The sequence below is a fragment of the Liolophura sinensis genome, chromosome 9 (genome assembly GCF_032854445.1).
Source record: "Liolophura sinensis isolate JHLJ2023 chromosome 9, CUHK_Ljap_v2, whole genome shotgun sequence".
In the NCBI taxonomy this organism is placed as follows: Eukaryota; Metazoa; Mollusca; class Polyplacophora; order Chitonida; family Chitonidae; genus Liolophura; species Liolophura sinensis.
The window spans coordinates 862115-880764 of NC_088303.1; the positions used below are offsets into that span (position 1 = coordinate 862115).

Sequence of the window (18650 nt, forward strand, 5' to 3'; positions counted from 1 at the left end):
CTCAGACATTTATATGCTCAAGTTAGGTATGCTGTACTTGTGATTAACAACATAATGAAGCGCTGGGGTACTTTCCCAGGGGCGAGTTATATCTGGGACTAACCTACATAGACAGCAAACAGTACAGATTAGTGTCATATATTTGGCAAATATCATAATTACATAATACAGTAATGTTTGACATGCCTGACATGCGTACTGAAACAGCTTAACTGTAGACTATATAGGTCTAATATACACCAACACAACACGAAAATGGCATCTTAATCACTAGATACTTAACTCTTGCAATATCTACTTTCACTTTCATTCGTAAAAATACATTTAGATCTTTTTGTTGTTTAATGTTTTTCAAAACTTGAAAGACGCATCAATTTTGGCGATATTATGAATAATGCGTGTATTATATGGCATCTAATACGCGAATAAAGACGTATAAATGCCGTGGAAACCAGATGGTATTTATGATTTGATTGCGGTTTAACGCCTTGATGAAACTACTTGTAAGATGGCGGTAAGGTTTACCCATGGATGGATGTGGAAGCCGCGGTAGTACCAGTGAGGGCTGAATTCGAACCTACAACCCCACACACCAGAGGATCGATCAGTTGCGCTGGGAACAAGGCATGAATGAGGTTCCATATGATACATGTAACTAAATATGACACGATGTTTTATTATATGTTAAATGTGACTACAATACAGCATTTAGAGTTATTCTAGACCAGTGATATAATTCCAACTGTTAAGGGCAACTATCAATGCCATTTTTCTACTTGGTTTTACTGTCTATGTAGTGTGTCTTTATATTATATAAATGCATGACGGTTGTTATTGCGTGTGGGGGTGCCGGATGACCACGGTTCAGCATATCCATTGCCCATCCATTGAGCACTCCTTACCTGGTTATTGAATTGTATTGTCGCAGACTACTGCGTTCTTTTTTATATAACATAACTTAATTAATATTATTCGAAAAAACAAATCCCACGAAAATGAACTCGAAGTCACCTTAGCTCGGATAATTTTAGCTGAGTCGGTGTTTTATGTCTTCCTTGCTACTGCCGTTAATGGTGTTGCCAGTTCAGAGTATAGACCTTTTATAGATTCTCAGAACCCATATAAATTAATCAGTTGTAATTAATTGGCATTGTACGACTTGTAATAGGAGATTTAGATGCAGACATAACACGATCTCAATTTGTGGTGTGTGTGTGCAGGGAACATACAGCAGTGTCATACTGCTTAGTCGTGCGCACGTGCTTGGGCTCGGGTGACATTGTGGCGTTTGTCGGTCGCTAAGCCCCATACACATATAAGCATTGGGCCGTGTACTCGGTGCACTTCAACCATATTCTAGCGCGAGCGTGCTTAGTTACCTGCTCACAGGTATAGCCGACTTTTTGCAATCCACTTTTCCCTTTTGTTAACGAAGGCTTTCATGTTTGCACTATGCACCTGCCAGGCCACGCACATGGGAAGGTATACCCTCTGCCCTGTATGAAGTAGGCCGAAAAACACTCGCCCTAGAAGCAAACAGTACTGTGGAATCTGTGTTTCTGTTTTTGTTTTGGATATGTCTACATGAAGCTATTCCAACAGACATCCATTTTACCACGCTGGCTGAAGAAGGAAAATCGTTATGCGAAGAATGAGCCGGTATATATAACGGTGGTCAGCGCCTGTTACACGTATGCCCTGGATGGTTAGTTCGAATCCTCCGTACTGCAGCACCTACTGCTTGTGCTCTCACGGCTGTGTCCGCTGTCATTCGGTGTGACTATATAAACACCATGCTTCACGATGACTACTTTCCTCCTCCATGGCAGGCCCAGTTCCGGAAGTTGTCCGAACAGGTGCGAGAGGTCAGTATGGAATTCTCCCGGCGCTTTAGACCCGCCTCTGCCATACAGGTAAGTCAACACACCTGTACTCAACAGGCTAATTACATACGCCGGCTGCAAACAAAAAAAAAAGGAAAGAAAAAACGATATGTAAAGCACAAATATGAAATCATACCAAAGGCAGAGCTCATAATTATTTTCTGGTGACTAACCACTTATGGTTATCATATCGATGGATGTCATCTTTTACAACAGTGGTTTAATTAACAGTATTATCATTGTCTTAGGATCTGTACTGTACGTAAAGCACAGCTTGTTGAAGTTCACCTATTTGCTTATAAATTACTCAGTCTCATTTACCTGGAATTAAACGGCTTGTATAATAGGAGATATAGATACATTTTTAACCCAGTCTCAATTTAAGTACGTGCAGGTAATATTCGACTGTCAGTCATACTTCAGAGTTGTGCACACCTTGTTGCCAGATTAGTAGATGTCACGTGGTTACAGTGGTTGAAATTGTTTATCGTTATTTAAGATTTATACTATCTATCAGAAACTGTAGTTTAGAAATTGAGCTGAGAGCCTTACCGGAGTTTTGAACAAATGCCTTACCAATAGGATTCATATACCTATAATAGGCCAGTGATACATGTCGCCATGTTGGTCGAAATGTCTCAGCAGTTTAGCAGAGGACAAGTGTGCCTGATTCGGAGGTCACTGTATCGAGGTGACTTTATAACCTAATCCGATTAGCCTGAATCTGAAACCTAATTCCCTTTAACCCGTGCGAGGAATCTGTAAATCTGAGTGAAAATAACATTATTGAGAAATGTACATCGGATCAATTTGTCAAACCAACACATCAGACCAACATGTCACACCAAGACATCAGGCCAACACATCAGACCAACACAGCAGACCAACACATCAGGCCAACACGTCACACCAACACATCAGACCAACACAGGCCAACGCATCAGACCAACACATCAGACCAACACGTCACACCAACGTGTCAGGCCAACACATCTGACCAACACGTCACACCAGCACATCAGACCAACACATTAGGCCAACGCTTCAAACCAGCACATCAGGCTAACGCATCAGACCAACACGTCACACCAACGTGTCAGGCCAACACATCAGACCAACGCGTCAGATCAACACATGCCAACACATCAGACCCAATGGCTCATTTTGTTAGACGGGAATGTTCCTAGGGCTCTTCCTGGTTTCGTCCACATATTGACCATCATCATGTCAATTAAATGTTCTTTCGTACAACATCAAAACACCAATCATGCCAGTCAATCAAACAAGGACTACATAAATGAACAAGTTAGTTTGCTTGGCCTGAAAGCAGCAAAAACACGTTTCCTCGCGATGAGGAAATCTCATGTGCTGTCATTATTAATTGGTAATTGTGTTTAGATGAATGGTAGGCCGCTAGAATATAACATCATATACTTATAATGGTATTTATCACATAGCCACCTCAGTGGTCAGTAATTACAACAAGCCAGTAAACACACATCAATGACGCATAAATCTGTATGACCTTTATTGACTAAACTGAAGAAAACCCGTATACAGGTGACAGGGCTATTCTCTATTCAGTTATTCTCTGTACGGTGGTAGAAAGCATTGTGTATATTCCCTTAACAGGGTATGCACCAGCCCAGTTGTAAAGTTCAGACAGAAACTTGACACGTTATAATGAAACCACTGACAATTAACGTCTAATGTACGCCAAACAACCCCACTGTGATCAGCGTGTTGCTTCACGGGTTTCAAACGTTCCTTGACATTTGTGTTCTCTTGGCCCGTTTCAGGTGTAATTCTATAAAAAAAACGCATTAAATGCTGTTAAGAAATAGGTATTCATTCTAACACAAATACACATGTATATGGAACTTGAAGGCAGTTGCTATGGCCCCATAAGCTATGTAACTGTATTACTGGCTGCATATAGTTGCACACAGTGCATGCAAAATATCATTCAGACAGTTTGTGCACATCACTTGAATTTCCCTTCCTAAAAATGCTTACCATGCACTCTAATTTGTTCTATTAAACAATAAGATTCGTGACTATGTGTGATATTACAGGTAGTAGATCTACGTCACGCCGACGTCATGGCGTGTACCGTTTAAACACCCGTACACACGTCACATCCGTTCCGTTGGCACAGTGAGCTATGGCGGTCTGCACAACAAAAAAACAAGCAGTTTGTCAGTATTTAACTTTGACGATTTCACTAAAAGAGGATGAATGATTAGATGAAATTATTCGTTTTAATTTTCTCGGCACAAAACATACCCCTTGGTAATTAACAATTCGACGACAACAGACGACAACATATATATGATTACAAGACTGACTGATTGATTGATGGACTGATTGACATTTAACGGCACACCCAGTACATTTCACCCCTGCACGGTATATAAGCCGCCATCAATGAAAAAAGTCTGTAATACCAAACTCCTTCTAACTCCTTCTGACTTCTTTTCCCCAGTAGACAAAGCTCAATGTACGCCACATTGGACGTTGGCAAGGTATCGTCTCAAGTTACATGTAGCACCTGATAAATGATCTTATTGGATCAAGGATCCACCAAAAACCCGATCCAGGGAAGCCTCGTAAATTCCTTGTCTGAAGCTTGTGATTGACTTGGAACTCTTCTGCGCGGTCACGACTCATTTCCGGCAAACTATATGCCATGTATTCACTTTATATCCGACACAGTGACAAATCTTAATTTGAAAGAGTTTTAAAAAATACATTCCCACCCACACCACACGCACATACGAAAGACTGAATCTTACCAAATGCATTGTTTCCGAGTCTATCAGCTCTCTTATTATTGTGGAATCTATTTCATTTTTCTTGACGGCCCTTTGTTTGTGCACCAGTTTGTTATCCTCGACTGTCAAGGTTGACTGTAATTTGAAAGTAACAAGATAAGGCATATAAAAGGTGATTTTCCGAAAACGACAATCTCTGTGGACGTTACCACAACATGGCGGGAATATTGCGGATATGACAGGAAAATTGTCGATATGGTGTTGAGACATAATCATTCATTGCTTGTGGGGGACAAGTTCTTTGACGACTACCGTTAGAAACAAAAAGAGCTGTTACTTGATGCTCATAGCATGTCAGTATTCCATGAAGATTTGTTAAAACCTACAGGTAACATCTTAACGATATCATGGGTGGCTTGAGATTACCATAGGTTTCCTGCCGTCGGCCGTGCTCTCCGGGAACTCTTCCCCCAGTCTGAACCTGAGGTACTGGTTCTTGAAGGTTGAAGTGAGGTTCAGCACCCCACTCCTCCCCCTCCTGCTTCAATTCTTCGTAAATCGTCAGGTTGTTGGCTACCTTACGTAGGACTATGTTCACACCTGCAGCATATTGTACCAGGATGACCATACGCTGAATACATCAGACTTTCCAAGGCGGAAATCTATAGTTTTTATGCAGATCACCAATCTATTCAATAGATGTTAAGGTGCTAATATCCCAAGTATCCCTACTGTCGGAGTAGAGATATATGTACATAAAACTTCAGGCACTACTGTCTGCAGTAAGTTTTATCTTAAATCGTGATCGTTTTGTTTCTGCCATGAGCTCAGAACAATGCGCACATGTTCTGATTCACCAGAATCTCTCACAAGTGAGTCTAATAGCACAATGCCATAGTTAAGTCATTTTATTGATTCATATATTCATATTCATATATCGACGCTCGATACATGATTGATGGATATCCTGAAGTGAATGATCGAACAATCGATTTATCGACAATTCACTTTCCAGCGTTTTAATAACCTTATCCCCCACTATATCCCAGAGTCGTAGCAGACATTGGTATAACAATCGCCAACCATTGTGGACGTCCCAGGTCAATAATCGCAAGAAATGTTTTTCAAACAATGCTCAGTGCGAGCTGGATGAGAGTCATATAAGCACAAACAGTCAACAGTTTTCCAGTTTGTTCAGTTTTACAATGTGTATAATTCTCTCTGGTATGTAGATATGGGCAGAGCGTCCAGAGTCAGCCGCGCCCTGCTTTATGGTTGTGTCCAATTCGGCATATCCCGGGACTAGGGCTATGTATTCATCAGGTAGACTTAGATCGGGACTTTGGATTTATGGACCTTTGCAATCAAAGCGTAACTGACATACATATGTGGATTCAAATCCAGCTCTGGCTGTCTCACTCTTACCCTTATCGCAAATGTTATCTAACGTTCAATTTTAACCTTTCTTAATATTAGAAACAGAAAGGATAAAAAATGGCTTTGTCTTTGACGTGCACAATTTTATTCAGTGAAAACAGATGACAGTTGATGTATAAAAATAGTAACTGTGAGTAAACGCTGAACCTGTATTCTTATCAAATTGCAGAGTAACAGATACCTGAAGAATGATGTGCCTGTTCCCATAACTGTATGTCTCTAACCGTTTGCTGTACAAAAGTAGTGGTGGCAAGTAGATACGCTTTTTGTACATGAGACAAGTTGCCTGTCATATTATGGCTGACATATACATTTCAAAGCAATAGTTCTCGGATATGGGACCAGGCGCCAGTCATGTTATATATACTGGCGTCCATAAGAAACTTTACAAATGTGATTTTAACTTGTTTCGTTTGGACACACATGTGTCTTTGTGTGACTGTTCATGAAAATGTTTCTCCTGTCATAGAGTCTCATCTAGTTCACACCATCTTAAAACATCACTCTCTTGAATACATATCGCTTGCATGTGCAGCATGTGGTTTCTTTTGTTCGGTCGTCTCTCAAAGCCTTGGTAAAGTTTCTTTTGGACGTTAGTATACATTTCGAAGCAATAGTTATTGGATTGAACAATGTGCTGAGTTGATATATAATGTAGGCCTATCTACATGTACAGGTGAAAAAAACATTTATTGTCGGCAAGGACAAGATATCGGTTAACAGCACGCATGCAGGTGTATATTAACAGTCGAGACTTGAGATAACGCGTTTGAGTCATGGCTATTAACTGCGGCTTTTATTTGCGCTGTATTAAAAAGTGTGAACAGGTGCTTTAAATACACATCCCCCACACATTGAACAATTTTCCAATGTGCAGTCAATACAATCTTCAATGTGAACACTGGGCGTGTAGTAGAAGCGCTTTTGGACATTTGCCTTGAAAGTCCCTTATGGTGTGAATACATTTTGTACCGATCAATGAGCACCTTACTGTAAATGCCACTGTGACATTATGTAACGAAGACGCGGTCGTACAAAGGCTGAGTAACCTGCACGAAAGCCCAGGGAAATGTCACGGTGGCCTAGACCAGAGAACAACGCGGAAATCTACGGGAGCCTTATCCGGCCATACGCCGGCGTACACGCGCATAGCCGTATTCGTACGAGACAGCAGAATTAGCCTAAATTCTCTTGAGGTTATATGACAAGGCAACATTCTGACGAGATTTCATCGAGGCTCCCAACAACATTTATTTGCTTGAAGCGTCAACAGTCTTCTCATCACTAATCTCTACTAAATCTCGCGTCCATCGAAAATCACCTCCACTTCTCCCGCCTTAGAGGCCAAACCTGTGTGCGAGGGCTCATGCTCTCATTCGCCTTTCATAAAAATCATCTATACGTTTGAGTGAACACGGGATATGATCTGTATATCCTATTCTTTATTGTCTCCTCTCATGTGGAATCACATGTGGAATCAACCCTCCTTACCCATTGCTTTCATGTACTCTTCCCAATTCTCGCCGTTGGACTCCAGCTTCCAGTGGCCGTTCAGGCACGTCATGACTCTGTAACTGGGTGACAGGTGTTGTAGGGGTGTAATGGTCACGATTCAGCGCACGCCTACAACTTTAAAACGAATGTCTGCGTAATACCAACGTCTAATAGATAGCAATATGATCTTCCTGTGGAGGCGGAAGGGTTACTAAGGGCGCTTGGTTTACCTGTATAGGAAGCGTGTACCGGAAATGACTAATACTCACCTGTCACAGGTACATTATATACCTGACCCAGTAAGGGTTTTTTTTTTTGAATAATTACTTTATCTTTTCTGGAAAACGTGTGTCATTTTGTACGAGAAACATTGCACACTACAGTCGTCTTTGGAAATTTCGGAGGTATTTCCGGTACAAATGTACGTTTGTTTCCACCATTTTTATGTCCTAATCTATCTTTCTGTATTTTAAACAAACACTATCTTCACGAAGGCATTGTTCACTTGCTCCTGCACTTCGGTGCCCAGAAGCCTTGTTAATGCATGGTTTCTTCTCTGTCGTTTGATTTTTGTGTCGATTTTGAAAACATATTAAGAGAACCAGATATATATTTACTTTCACTTTACACAAACACAGAGATGCTCTTATGTCCTGGCGAAAACTTCCAGGGTTTGAGAGCTACACTTTGAAATTTCAAATTGTTTGAAAGGATCCCTTGATTAATTAGGAATTTGTCAAAATGACCTGATTCATATCTTCATTTACTCTAACAGTTTCTCTCTACGGGGTAGTTTCAACTGCCATTTGTGTTTAAACTACAGGCCTATATACCAACAAGCGGATTTGACTTTCTGTAAGAATTTGCCACAGATGGTTTCAAAAAAAAATGTGTAAAAGCATAGACGAATACATTTTTGTCTCAATAAATGACTTCAGTACGCTCATACGTACAATTAATATTGGCTTCAGACATATTGCATTTGCATTTGTAAACTGCTTGGCTCTCTTTGTATGTCGTGCTATATATACACACATCAGAGATAATATTTTACCGCACGCTTTGGTGTGTGGCATTCGTTATGAACTGCCCGCATTTTCATGTTTCTGTGGTACAATTTGGTTCTTTAAAATACAGCTTTGCTGAAAGATTACTTTCACCCCTAAAATGATTTTACAGCTTTAGAATGTGGTTGCATTAACGGGTATTAGGAAAATATACATCATGTGGTTTGTGTGCAAAGACAAAACACAGTTTGGATCTCTGTGTCGAAACAGACGTCCTATACCAGCCTTCGCCAATGTGAACGAGCAAGGTCAAAAATCGTTTGGGCCCAACACGATTGAGTTAATATAAGTATTTAATGATTTCAAGGTCACCTCGTCTGAACGATATCTTATCTCGCGGATTTACCGAGTTGATAATCTATATATTATGAGAAATCTATATTAGGCAAATTATCACATTGACATACATGCATTTAATTGCTGAATCATACAGTTATTTTTCTTTTAATATTTATACCTTAATTCCATCTAGATGAAGTATGGATACTCACGTATTCCAGAGGCGCATTAACTAGTCCCATGCGCTTCACCAACTTTCTCAGGTTAAGGAAGAAATATAAGACCTCTAACGTGTGACAATACCTGCGTCGTCATGGACAAAATTAGATTGGTACCTGTGTATAGCTATGTTACTAGTGTCTTAGGTCGTCGCTATTGAGATAGCCTCGATAATGGGTTATCTTCACCTGAACAAACGGAACTTTGACCTATCTATATCTATACAGACATCCACCAATTCTAACAGCCAGTATTATACAGGTTTGACGAAAAGAACTCGAGTCTGACAACTACATGTAACAGACATAGGGCTGAAATTTGACGAGACTTTATGTCCCGTGATTTAGTGAGGCGGCAGATTGGTTAGTCTGATTAAGGCTGAACTTGCCGAGACGTTAAATCTCGTGATTTAGTGAGGCGGCAGATTGGTTAATCTGATTAAGGCCGAAGTTTGCCGAAACGTTACATCTTGTGATTTAGTGAGGCGGCAGATTGGTTAGTCTGATTAAGGCCGAAGTTTGCCGAAACGATACATCTCGTGATTTAGTGAGGCGGCAGATTGGTTAGTCTGATTAAGGCCGAAGTTTGCCGAGACGTTAGATCTCGTGATTTAGTGAGGCGGCAGATTGGTTATAGTCTGAGTAAGTCCGAAGTTTGCCAGTAACTTCTGTCGTATGTTACGTCATGCGCCGGGGATGTCGCATGTTATGTTATGCGCCCGCGGTGTCGCATGGTATGTTGTGTGACAGACTTGTCGCATGTTATGTTATGCACCCGCGGCGTAGCATGTTATTTTATGTGCCCCATGTTGCATGTTATGCCAAGTGCCAGACTTTGGCCTACACAAGTATGAGCACCCATGTTTGTAACTAAATCATAAACCACACAGTGTACATTTATTAGGTTCTCCTTCTACATGTAAGCTTATTTACAAATTACATGACGTCCACCTGATAGATATGTGAACAACGCATGCGTGAATCTGGAAATCGTCCGTATTATGACCGCAGTGACCCTTGTTTCACAAAATAATGCTAACACAAACACAACGGGAAATTTCTATTTGGTATGATTGTAACTGTGTCATTGTTCCCATATCCTAAAACTGTACGTGCTTGTTCGAGCCAGCTGTTTGTCTAAAATCGTCTAATTACCCTTGTCAGGGCAAGCGTTGCTACAGTTAAGATAAAGTTTACATTAACTTACTCTTGTTATCAGCTTTACTATTGCCTGGCGTATCAGTCCCTGTGACATACTGCCCTGTTTGACAGCAATGGCATTTGGACGATGGGGGTTTCTACAAGTATTTATCACATCTATGAATCATCGTCATAGCAAAGCCGATTAACACCGGAATTTCCCGATTGACTGTTTCCGGTATGTGAAATATCATCTGTTCGCCTGGATACAGAATTTCATATCGATTTCTCTAACGTTATTATTTCGATGATTAACCACTGTCTCCGCCCTTCTCGTCCGTATCACCCTTCCACTTGACTTGGCATGCACTGAACTGCAGCACCAGTTAAAGATTTATGGCAACCGATAGCGTTGTGCTTTTTGTGTACTTGTCCTCAAACACGAATGCAGTAAATCACATTTTATATTGCCAGCACATCGATTTTTCATCAGGTCTATATCGATTGCTACCATTGATGCCTTTCTTTATGATCAGTGGATCAGTGAACTTCATTTCACAATATAGATATGTATGAATTTTGTTTTATTATATGCGTACAATATATTGAGAAATTATTTTCCCTCAGTATTATACATAGCTTTCAGATGTTTACCGGTACTGCTCCGGTTAGTGGCACGTATATCTAACAAATGTGACTTTCCTCGGTCCACAGTCCTCTTACTATTTGGATGGTCAACCTGTTACCCGCCCGTCGGCTAAGAACTCCACCCACGTCTACCGTTCCCAGCTAGCCTCCAGTCTGAGAGCGTTCCAGAAGAGAGTTCCCAGGGAACCGCTGGATGTTGAAGAGACCCAGGTGTTACACTGTCGTCCCGTCAGTTCGTGCTCTAACAACAGGTGAGGGTTTGTCCTCTCACAGACTATTCCGTTAAATTTAACATTACATCACTGTGCATTGCACGGTGATGTTAGAATAGGTTATGCTACTGCAGCGTGGACAACACAATTCCGCTATCGTCAGCCTTTGTAGTGATTAAATTATCAGTCCAGATTGTGAAATGAGAATATTTCCGCTCAGGTCTGTCCAGGTGAAATGCGCATATTTCCGCTCAGCGCTGTACAGGTGAAATGGGGATGTTTCCGCTCAGCTCTGTCCACTTGAAATGCGGATGTTTCGCTCAGATCTGTCTAGGTGAGAAATGCGGATGTGTCCGCTTAGCTCTGACCAGGTGTGAAATGGGGATATTTCCGTTCAGGTATGTCCAGGTGAAATGCGGATCTTTCCGCTCAGCTTCGTCCAGGTGAAATGCGGATCTTTCCGCTCAGCTCTGTCCATATGTGAAATGCGGATCATTCCGCTCAGCTCCGTCCAGGTGAAATGCGGATGTTTCCGCTCAGATCTGTCCAGGTGTGAAATACGGATGTTTCCACTCGGCTCTGTCTAGGTGTGAAATGTCGGTAATTCCCATCAGCTTTGTCGAGGTTTGAAATGCGGATATTTCCCTTCAGCTTTGTCCACGTGTGAAATGTGGACGTTTTTTTCTCAGCTCTCTCCAGGTGTGAAATGCGGATGCTTCCCCTGAGCTTTGTCCAGGTGTGAGATGTGGACGTCTTTTCTTAGCTCTGTCCAGGTGAGAAGTCTGGATGTTTCCTCTTAGATCTGTCCAGGCGTGAGGTGTTGATGCTTCCCCTTAGATCTGTCCAGGTGAGAAGTCTGGATGTTTCCTCTTAGATCTTTTCAGGCGTGAGGTGTGGATGATTCCCCTTAGTTCTGTCCAGGTGAGAAGTCTGGATGTTTCCTATTAGATCTTTTCAGACGTGAGGTGTGGATGTTTCCCCTTAGATCTGTCCAGGTGAGAAGTCTGGATGTTTCCTCTTAGATCTGTCCAGGTCTGAAGTGTGGAACCGATGTTCACTCTTGGCTCTGCCCAGGTGTGAAGTCTGGATGTTTCCCCTTAGATCTGTCCAGGTGAGAAGTCTGGATGTTTCCTCTTAGATCTGCCCAGGCGTGAGGTGTGGATGATTCCCCTTAGTTCTGTCCAGGTGAGAAGTCTGGATGTTTCCTGTTAGATCTTTTCAGGCGTGAGGTGTGGATGTTTCCCCTTAGATCTGTCCAGGTGAGAAGTTTGGATGTTTCCTCTTAGATCTGTCCAGGTCTGAAGTGTGGAACCGATGTTCACTCTTGGCTCTGCCCAGGTGTGAAGTGTAGATATTTCCTTTTGACTTTGCCCAGGTGTGAAGTGCAGATGTTTCCACCTGACTTTGTCAAGATGTGAAGTGCAGATGTTTCTACCTGACTTTGTCCAGGTGTGAAGTGCTGATGTTTCCATCTGATTTTGTCAAGATGTGAAGTGCAGATGTTTCCACCTGACTTTGTCAAGATGTGAAGTGCAGATGTTTCCACCTGACTTTGTCCAGATGTGAAGTGCAGATGTTTCCACCTGACTTTGTCAAGATGTGAAGTGTAGATGTTTCCACCTGACTTTGTCCAGTTGTGAGGTGCTGATGTTTCCACCTGACTTTGTCCAGATATGAAGTGTAAATGTTTCCACCTGACTTTGTCAAGATGTGAAGTGCAGATGTTTCCAATGACTTTGTCCAGGTGTGAAGTGCAGATGTTTCCACCTGACTTTGTCCAGGTGTGAAGTGCAGATTTTTCCACCTGTCTTTGTCCAGATGTGAAGTGCAGATTTTTCCACCTGACTTTGTCCAGATGTGAAGTGTAGATATTTCCACCTGACTTTGTCAAGATGTGAAGTGCAGATGTTTCCAATGACTTTTTCCAGGTGTGAAGTGCAGATGTTTTCACCTGACTTTGTCCAGATGTGAAGTGCAGATGTTTCCACCTGACTTTGTCAAGATGTGAAGTGCAGATGTTTCCACCTGACTTTGTCCAGATGTGAAGTGCAGATGATTCCATCTGACTTGGTCCAGGTGTGAAGTGCAGATGTTTCCACCTGACTTTGTCCAGATGTGAAGTGTAGATGTTTCCACCTGACTTTGTCAAGATGTGAAGTGCAGATGTTTCCATCTGACTTTGTCCAGATGTGAAGTGCAGATGATTCCATCTGACTTGGCCCAGGTGTGAAGTGCAGATGTTTCCACCTGACTTTGTCCAGGTGTGAAGTGCAGATGTTTCCACCTGACTTTGTCCAGATGTGAAGTGTAGATGTTTCCAATGACTTTGTCCAGTTGTGAGATGCTGATGTTTCCACCTGACTTTGTCCAGCTATGAAGTGTAGATGTTTCCACCTGACTTTGTCAAGATGTGAAGTGCAGATGTTTCCAATGACTTTGTCCAGGTGTGAAGTGCTGATGTTTCCACCTGACTTTGTCCAGATGCGAAGTGCAGATGTTTCTACTTGACTTTGTCCAGATGTGAAGTGCAGATGTTTCCACCTGACTTTGTCCAGATGTGAAGTGCAGATGTTTCCACCTGACTTTGTCCAGATGTGAAGTGCAGATGTTTCCACCTGACTTTGTCAAGATGTGAAGTGTAGATGTTTCCACCTGACTTTGTCCAGTTGTGAGGTGCTAATGTTTCCACTTGACTTTGTCCAGATGTGAAGTGCAGATGTTTCCACCTGACTTTGTCAAGATGTGAAGTGTAGATGTTTCCACCTGACTTTGTCCAGGTGTGAAGTGCAGATGTTTTCACCTGACTTTGTCCAGATGTGAAGTGCAGATGTTTCCACCTGACTTTGTCAAGATGTGAAGTGCAGATGTTTCCAACTGACTTTGTTCAGGTGTCAAGTGCAGATGTTTCCACCTGACTTTGTCAAGATGTGAAGTGTAGATGTTTCCAACTGACTTAGTCCAGGTGTCAAGTGCGGATGTTTCCTCGTGGCTCTTTTCACATTTCATTGCATATTCACCTGATCACTATCGTGTCACACGGATAATAAGTGCACAAGAACGCCAATACAACGTAATAAATCGCAAACTTATTTTGAGACGTCCCCTTATTCAAGGCGCTGCTGTGTAAAATTGAATTTACTGCTTTATTACTTTCATGGCGATCTATCACAGCCTACATGACAAAAAGGGGGTAGAGAGGAGTCCGGGTGGCGGTGTGCAGGGATAAAACGCACCTCAATAAAGAAGGTCCAAATAACAAGCATTTAAGAACATATATTATGTTAAAACTGCCTTAGTTTCTAGTAGGTATTAGAAAAACTGTTTGTTTTTGTCCCTTTACAGAAAAGAAGGCACAACTGGCGGCCAACGGTATTTATCCTCGAAGAGTAAGGGAGTTATGAGGTCAGCCCGTCCTAAGTCTGTCCCTGCCCGATCATACCACAGCACATCCACGGATCAAGCTCAAGATCCTGTTGGCGACTACTTTAGCACCATCGACTCACAGCTACTGTCTCGTTTAGTGCTTCTAAAGAGACCCCATTCCGCCTATGGTGATCGCGTGCCGTCTTTAGACAGTCTGACGTCTGGCGGATCACCCACAGAGAATACAACTCCGCGGAGACAAAATAGATCTGGGGAGGATGTGAGCTCGATGAGCGGGCTAGAGAGTAACCTGACGGACGACAGCGACTACCCGGACGATGAGGCCGGTAAAGGGGAGGAGCCACTTCTGGACAGGCATCGGGACATCGCCCAAATGACTCTGAGACCCGAGAAATGGGATGACATTTACAACCCACCCACGCGAAATGATCCAAGAAGATTTGACTTTGACGCCGAAACCATCGACCTTCCCGAATACGAGTTTGCTGACCCTTTGCCGGATTACTGCGCTGGCCTTGACCTCCTAGCAGTGAACTCGCCCCAAAATCCTCTCAACATGGTGGCTAAGGAAACAGGTGATAGCCGCCTGTTAATTCATCTCATTAAGCGATTAGCAGACATGGAAAAGTACCAGACAGAGACCGTACAGGCTGAAAACAAGAGGAAAGAAAAGCTAAGGCAAAGTATCGCCCGGCCTAAGCTAGTAAAGACTCCTACTTTCAGTGGAAATGTTCGAGACAGAAGCTGTTCGTCCGAATGTCTTCAGATTGCGTGCACAGGAAACTGTCCCTGTAAGAGGAACCAGTCTGACCGATGTGGTCACCATGGCGACACTGTCATACATGCCGGAAGTGTCGATGTGGAATATGACCTGTGCATGCGCCAAAATCAATCTCCACCTGAGTCCTCTAAAGTCCCGGAGCGCCCGTGTTGGTCGCAATCGTGTAACTCCTGCAAAAAGGGCCATATGGCCAAGTATATTAATGCAAATAATGTGATTTTAGGGCGCCCTCGCTCCGGTAACTCAACTTACAGTAGTGGGCAGGGAACTCGGAAACTAAAGGACCTCAGAACGAAGGATTCCTCCCAGCTAACTTCCGGTGTTGTGTCAGAATTTGAAAAGCTTGGCATGAAAACAAACAAACCTCCTTACTGTAAATCACGTATTCGACCTAAAGGAAGGAATGCTATTTCACCAGGCAAAAGTTTTTTCTCCCAAAGAAGAGAGTCTTTGACAAAATTGACAACAAAGCAAAGACTACAAGCAATGACGGGAATAAAAAGCACAGCTAAACGTGCTACGAGGCGCCCACTTACGGCGGAATAGCCAGTGCTGTGTCGGTATTTCATTTTGCTCACTCCAAATGTAGAACGACGCAAAAAGAACATAGAAGTGTGCCGAGATGCAGAAAATTTTTGTAAAAGATATCTTACAAGTAGTCGCGGTTCGTAGAGTGTCGGAAATCTATGAGAATGTCATGTCTGTACAGAATCATTTTTGTTCATTTTTCACTGAGTGCTAATTTACGCATTAATGTTAAGCTGTGATGGATTTCCACAACATCACTAGCTGAGATTTGAACGTTTATAGCATCACGTGGGGCAATGTAACGGTATGTGCCTGTCTTCTTTATGAATTAGAACGTAGGTATAAAATGTAAGACATTAAATCTTGAGTAATCGATATAAATTTATTTGTTCTTTTATATGTCAGCCTGTGACATGAATCGTCAGGAAGAAGAGGTCGATAGAGAGCACAACCCTTAGCAATAGTAGGTGTGGAGTTGGGTGGTGATGTTTGCCTTGTGAGGCTTGTTTATCATAACGGTATGTCTTAGTCAATAAAACCTCCTCTTTTCGCCAAAGCGCAGTGAATTGTACTTTTCTAATAGGTTTGTCGATTTCAAATTAAAAACTATATAGGCTATGACTAAACTGTATGAGATGTGACTAAACTGTTTGGGATATGACTGAACTGTTAGGGATATGACTAAACTGTATGGGATGTGACTAAACTGTTTGGGGTGTGACTAAACTGCATGGGGTATGACAAAACTGTATGGGATGTGAAAAAATTGTTTGGGGTGTGACTAAACTGCATGGGGTATGACAAAACTGTATGGGATGTGAAAAAAATGTTTGGGATATGACTAAACTGTATGGGATCTGACTAAACTATGGGATCTGACTAAACTACATGTGATATGACAAAACTGCATGGGATGTGACTATTCTGTATGGGATACGACTAAACTGTATTGGATGTGACTAAACTGCATGTGATATGACAAAACTGTATGGGATCTGACTAAACTATGGGATCTGACTAAACTACATGTGATATGACAAAACTGTATGGGATATGACTATTCTGTATGGGATACGACTAAACTGTATTGGATGTGACTAAACTGCATGTGATATGACAAAACTGTATGGGATGTGACTAAACTGTATTGGATGTGACTAAACTGTATGGGATGTGACTAAACTGTATGGGATATGACTAAACTGTTTGTGATATCACTAAACTGTTTGGGATATGAGTAAACTGTATGGGATGTGACTAAACTGTTTGGGGTATGACTAAACTGCATGGAATGTGACAAAACTTTTTGGGAAATAATTAAACAATATGGGATGTGACTAAACTGTATGGGGTATGACTGAACTATTTGGGATGTGACTAAACTGTATGGGATGTGAAGAAACTGTTTGGGATATGACTAAACTGTATGGGATATGACTGAACTGTATGAGACGTGACTAAGCTGTTTGTGATATGACTAAACTATTTGGGATGTGACTGAACTATGGGATATGACTAAACTGCATGTGATATGACAAAATTGTATGGGGTGTTACTAAACTGTATGGGATGTGACTAAACTGTATGGGATGTGACTAAACTGCATGGGATGTGACTAAACTGTATTGGATGTGACTAAACTGTATGCGATGTTACTAAGCTGTATGCGATATGAATTAAATGTATGGGATGTGACTAAACTGTATGGGATGTGAATAAAGTGTATGGGATGTGACTAAACTGTATTGGATGTAACTAAATTGTATGAGATTTTACTAAGCGGTATGGGATGAGACTAAACTGTATGGGATGTGGCTAAACTGTATGGGATGTGAATAAACTGTAAGGGATGTGACTAAACTGTATTGGATGTGACTAAACTGTATAAGATGTTACTAAGCTGTATGGAATTTGACTAAACTGTATGGGATATGACTAAACTATTTGGGGTGTGACTAATCTGTATTGGATGTGAATAAACTGAATGGGATGTGACTAAACTGTATGGGATGTGATTAAACTGTATGGGATGTGAATAAACTGAATGGGATGTGACTAAACTGTATTGGATGTGACTAAACTGTATGAGATGTTACTAAGCTGTATGAGATGTTACTAAGCTGTATGGGATATGACTAAACTGTTTGGGATGTGACTAAACTGTATTGGATGTGACTAAACTGTATTGGATGTGACTAAGCTGTATAGGATATGACCAAACTGTTTGGGGTGTGACTAAATTGTTTGGGGTGTGACTAAACTGTATTGGATGTGACTAAACTGCATGTGATATGGCAAAACTGTTAGGGATATAACTAAACTGTATGGGATATGACTAAACTGTATGGGATATGACTAATCTGTTTGGGATGTAACTAAACTGTATGAGATGTTACTAAGCTGTATGGGATATGACTAAACTGTTTGGGATGGGACTAAACTGTTTGGGGTGTGACTAAACTGTTTGGGGTGTGACTAAGCTGTTTGGGGTGTGACTAAACTGTTTGGAATGTGACTAAACTGTTTGGCGTGTGACTAAACTGTTTGTGGTGTGACTAAACTGTTTGGAATGTGACTAAACTGCGTGGAATGTGACTCAACTCTTGGGTGTGATTAAACTGTTTGGGGTGTGACTAAACTGTTTGTGGTGTGACTAAACTGTTTGGGATATGACTAAACTGTTTGGGTTGTGACTAAACTGTTTGGGGTGTGACTAAACTGTATGGGATGTGACTAAACTGTTTGGGGTGTTACTAAGCTGTATGGGATGTGACTAAACTGTATGGCATATGACTAAACTGTTTG

At 41.7% G+C, this 18650-nt stretch overlaps 2 protein-coding genes across 2 annotated transcripts; one reads left to right on the forward strand and one right to left on the reverse strand.

The window, feature by feature from the left end:
- Nucleotides 1-1786: 1786 nt before the first annotated feature.
- Nucleotides 1787-16619, forward strand: LOC135475547 (uncharacterized). The gene is made up of 3 exons (XM_064755471.1): nucleotides 1787-1913; nucleotides 11007-11191; nucleotides 14495-16619. The coding sequence occupies exons 1-3, from the start codon at nucleotides 1794-1796 to the stop codon at nucleotides 15861-15863; spliced, it is 1674 nt and encodes a 557-aa protein (XP_064611541.1). The 5' UTR covers nucleotides 1787-1793; the 3' UTR covers nucleotides 15864-16619.
- On the reverse strand, nucleotides 3365-9216 carry LOC135475568 (sodium/calcium exchanger regulatory protein 1-like). Its single transcript, XM_064755492.1, is given in 6 exon segments — nucleotides 3365-4055; nucleotides 4679-4792; nucleotides 5084-5179; nucleotides 5181-5257; nucleotides 7586-7723; nucleotides 9147-9216. Coding segments are annotated over 5 exon segments (432 nt in total). The 5' UTR covers nucleotides 7659-7723; nucleotides 9147-9216; the 3' UTR covers nucleotides 3365-3983.
- Nucleotides 16620-18650: the final 2031 nt, after the last annotated feature.

Excerpts from the sequence above, each read along its gene's own strand:
- LOC135475547 (XM_064755471.1), top strand. The coding sequence starts at position 1,794 with ATGCTTCACGATGACTACTTTCCTCCTCCATGGCAGGCCCAGTTCCGG. Across the intron at positions 1,914-11,006 it reads GACCCGCCTCTGCCATACAG|TCCTCTTACTATTTGGATGG; the intron begins GTAAGTCAACAC and ends CTCGGTCCACAG. Across the intron at positions 11,192-14,494 it reads AGTTCGTGCTCTAACAACAG|AAAAGAAGGCACAACTGGCG; the intron begins GTGAGGGTTTGT and ends GTCCCTTTACAG.